Raw genomic sequence first — 3,885 nt, forward strand, 5'->3', positions numbered from 1 at the left:
TGCCACAACGCCTGGTTATTTTTTTTCCTATTGCAGTTGTTATTGTTAATTTAGCAGGCCTGGGCTAAGTTCGAACCCACTAGCCTCAGTGCATGTGGCCAGTATTGTAACTACTGTGCTACAGGCGCTGAGCCGCTGGGTCTACATTTTAAATAAATTTTTTTCTTTTATTTTCTGATCAACTCCTTGGTCAATATGTGTATACATGCATCTGTGACATGGTTTTGCTATGCCACCCAGGCTATAGTGCATGGCAATCTCGAATTCCTGGGCTCAAGCAATCCTCTTGCCTCGGCCTCTTGAGTAGCTGAGACTACAGGTTTGTGCCTGCCGATAAGTCTTGTACCACCTCACTTGGTTTTGGAAACATTTTATGACAGACAATCATAAACGTGCCCCTCAAATAGACAGTAGATCACAGATTGTAAAGATTTCAAAAAATGGGCGGCGCCTGTGGCTCAAAGAGTTGGGTGCCAGCTCCATATACGGGGGTGGCGAGTTCAAGCCTGGCCCCAGCTAAAACTGCAAAAAAAAAAAAAAAAAAAAAAATTTTTTTTTCAAAAAACAATTACAAATAAAAAGTGGATAGAATGACACACAAGCACAACTCTCCAAATGTGGCAGTCTTTTCTTTTTTTTTCCAGTGCAAACTTTTCACTGAAAGCTGCTATTTTCATTCTTTTTATAATTTGTTTTTCTTGTTTCTCTTCCATTGTACATGCAGATTACATAGCATGTGTTAAATATGCAATAAAGTGTTTACTGGATGCCCTTCTGAAGGGTAGTCCTATGTAAAGCTGTACAGACTTTGCAGTTCAAGCACAATGCGCACATGTTAGTTTTATGTACAGCAAAACTTGAGTTTTTGCAGATGGAAAAGTATTTTGTTTCTATACAAAGTAAATACATTGTGCTTAATGTAAAACTGCTTTATATGATTGTAAAATAAAGTTTTTATCTTACAAGGAAAAAAAAAGGTGGAGAAAAGAGTGTAAGGAAGTCCCTTATACCATCTTTCTGCTTCACCCATTATCAACCCAGGGCTGATCATGTCTCATATATCTCCCTACATCACACCCACCCCTAACATTATTCTGTAGGATATCGGTTCTCAACCTGTGGGTCACGACCCCTTCATAACAATGAAAATACATCACAGCATTAGGAAGGTTGAGAACCACTGCTAGGAAATTCTAGACATGGTGTCATTTTATCTGCAAGTATTTGAATATGTGTAAAGTCAGATATTTTGAGGTAAGTAGGGCTGGTATTCAACTGGTTCTTTTTTTTTTTTTTTTTAGAAACAGAGTTTCACTTTGTTGCCATCGGTAGAGTGCAGTGACATCACAGCTCACAGCAACCTCCAGCTCTTGGGCTTAGGCGATTTTCTTGCCTCAGCCTCCCGAGTAGCTGGGACCACAGGCACCCACCAAATGGTTCTTAAAATATCAAAATATTATCATACTGGGCAGCGCCTATGGCTCAAAGGAGTAGGGCACCAGCCCCATATACCAGAGGTGGCGGGTTCAAACCCAACCCCAGTCAAAAAAAAAAATTATACATTAAAAAATATTACCATATTGAATAATGAAAAAATGCTGCCACCTGGAGCTGGTCACTAGTTCTTCCTTCAGGAGCCTCCCACCCCTGGACCAAAGGCCTCAAGATTTAAGGGCTAATGTCTGGGAAGAGGTGGGGCTGTAGGGTTCTGCAATTCCTATTGGGGGTGTTCAGTAACTGGGTCATGTTTCCAGTTACATATGTTGAATAGTGCCCCCTAGAGGTCAAGGTTTTCCACATTAGGAGTCTGACACTTACCAATAAGACAGATAATAATAGGTGTTAGCAGAGATCTGAACCCTCCTCACACATGGTTAACAAGAATGCTAAATGGTGAAGCCACTTGGGTAAACAATCTGGCAGTCCCTCATCGTAAATGTCGAGTTACAAAATGACCCACTAACTCTACTCCCAAGTATGTACCCAAGAGAACTAAAAACAGGTACACACACAAACTTGTACCTGAGTGTTCACATGTCCATATTATTCACAATAGCTAAAAAGGGGAGGCTGGTCCACGTCAGTGGTGTTTACATACAACTAACTGATCACACACAGTTATAGATTCCTTTGTTCCTTCTTCACTCCCACCACTTTACTTGACTACCTTTAATAAACAGGGAGGAGGAATAACCAAAATGTCCATCCATGGTTGAATGAATAAACATGTGTTATATCTATGAGATGGAATGTTATTCAGCCATGAAAAGGAATGAAGCATTGATATATCTCACTGAAACAAAGACGAACCCTGAAGACATTCTGTTAAGTGACAGAAGCCAGTCACAAAGGGCCACCTACTGTATGTTCTATTCATATAAAATGTCCAGATAGGTAAAGCAAAATAGACAGAAGGGAGATCAGTAGTGTGGGGGAAGGGGTGTGTAGAGAGTGAACGCTAATGGAGACAGATGTAATGAAATTTGCTAAAATTACATAGTAGTGATGTATGACACTGCAAATATATGTTTAAAACCACTGAATTGTACACCTTTTTTTTTTTTTTTGAGACAGAGTCTCCTTCCATCTTCTGGGCTATAGTACTATGGCATCAGCCTAGCTCATAGCAACCTCAAACTCCTGGGATCAAGCAATCCTCCTGCCTCAGCCTCTTCAGTAACTGGTACTAGGCTAATTTTCATTCTTTCAGCCATAAAAAGAAATGAAGCATTGATATATCACACTAAAACAAAGACGAACCCTGAAGACATTCTGTTAAGTGACAGAAGCCGGTCACAAAGGGCCAGTAGTCCCTGGCCTCAAGTGATCCTCCTGCCTTGGCCTCCCAGAGTGCTAGTATTACAGGCATGAGCCACTACCCCTGGTCTGAACTGTACACTTTTAAAAAGGTGAATTTTATGGTACATGAGAAATTAAAAATAAATATTTGTTTTGGGGTAGACCACACTGGCTTCTGCTCAGCCTTTCATGTGCCCTCCAAGCCAGCCCTCAGCCTGGCCTCCCCTCACTGCCACCTCACCAGATGGAGTAGCTATGGCAGAAGTCCAGCGCAGACACGATCTGGCGGAAGAATTTTCGGGCCTCCTTGGGTGTCAGTCTCCCCTTCTTTACTAAGTAGTCAAACAGCTCACCTCCAGAGACATGCTCTAGAACCAGGTACCTGGGAGACACAGAGGGGGCAGAGGGCTGGAAGGGGCATGTGGGGGAACAAAAGGCCTGATCTGCCTCTCCCATTGGCTCCTGAAGGTGGAGACCCTCAAACTCATGAGCTCCTGGCAGGAAAAGACTCCATTTCCCAGGAGTCTCTGGAATGAAAAGACTTCAAATCCTATTAACCTCTGGAAAAAGAGGAACCCACTCCCAAGTTACCATGGTTCTTGAGAGAAAGAGACTCCAATTCCCATGAGTCCCTGAGAGGAAGAGAGTCCAACTCCCATGAGGCCCTGAGGGAGGAAACTCTAAATTCCCATCAATCCCTGGGAAGAGGACACCCTACCTACCACCCCCCTGCTCAAGACCCCTGGGAGTAAGGGACTCCAATTCCTATCAGTCTCTGGGAGTAAGAGACTACAATTCCCATCAGTCCCTGGGAGGAAGAAACTCCAATTTCAATTAGTCTCTAGAAAACTTGATTCCCATCAGTCCCTGGGAGGAAGAGACTCCAATTTCCATTAGTCTCTAGAAAACTTGATTCCCATCAGCCCTGGGCAGCACGGCCTCCCAGGTCAACTTCATCCAGATTGTCTAGCATAGAGCATTCCCTGCAGTGCAGTAGGGTGAGAAACTGGGGATCAACCCTTCTAATCCTAGTTGTTTCAGAAAATGTCACTTATATTAGCACCTGGTGGAGAGGGACCCCCATTT

At 43.0% G+C, this 3,885-nt stretch overlaps 1 protein-coding gene across 1 annotated transcript in view; it reads right to left on the reverse strand.

The window, feature by feature from the left end:
• The window catches only part of BRSK1 (BR serine/threonine kinase 1), a 22,209-nt gene that overhangs the window by 13,911 nt on the left and 4,413 nt on the right, over positions 1-3,885 (reverse strand). The window contains exon 4 of the mRNA XM_003802909.2: positions 3,041-3,181. Within this exon, the coding sequence (XP_003802957.1) occupies positions 3,041-3,181 (141 nt within the window). The remainder of the gene's footprint in view (positions 1-3,040; positions 3,182-3,885) is intronic.

This window comes from Otolemur garnettii, unplaced genomic scaffold, assembly GCF_000181295.1.
Source record: "Otolemur garnettii isolate 467f Iridium unplaced genomic scaffold, OtoGar3 scaffold00264, whole genome shotgun sequence".
NCBI lineage: Eukaryota > Metazoa > Chordata > Mammalia > Primates > Galagidae > Otolemur > Otolemur garnettii.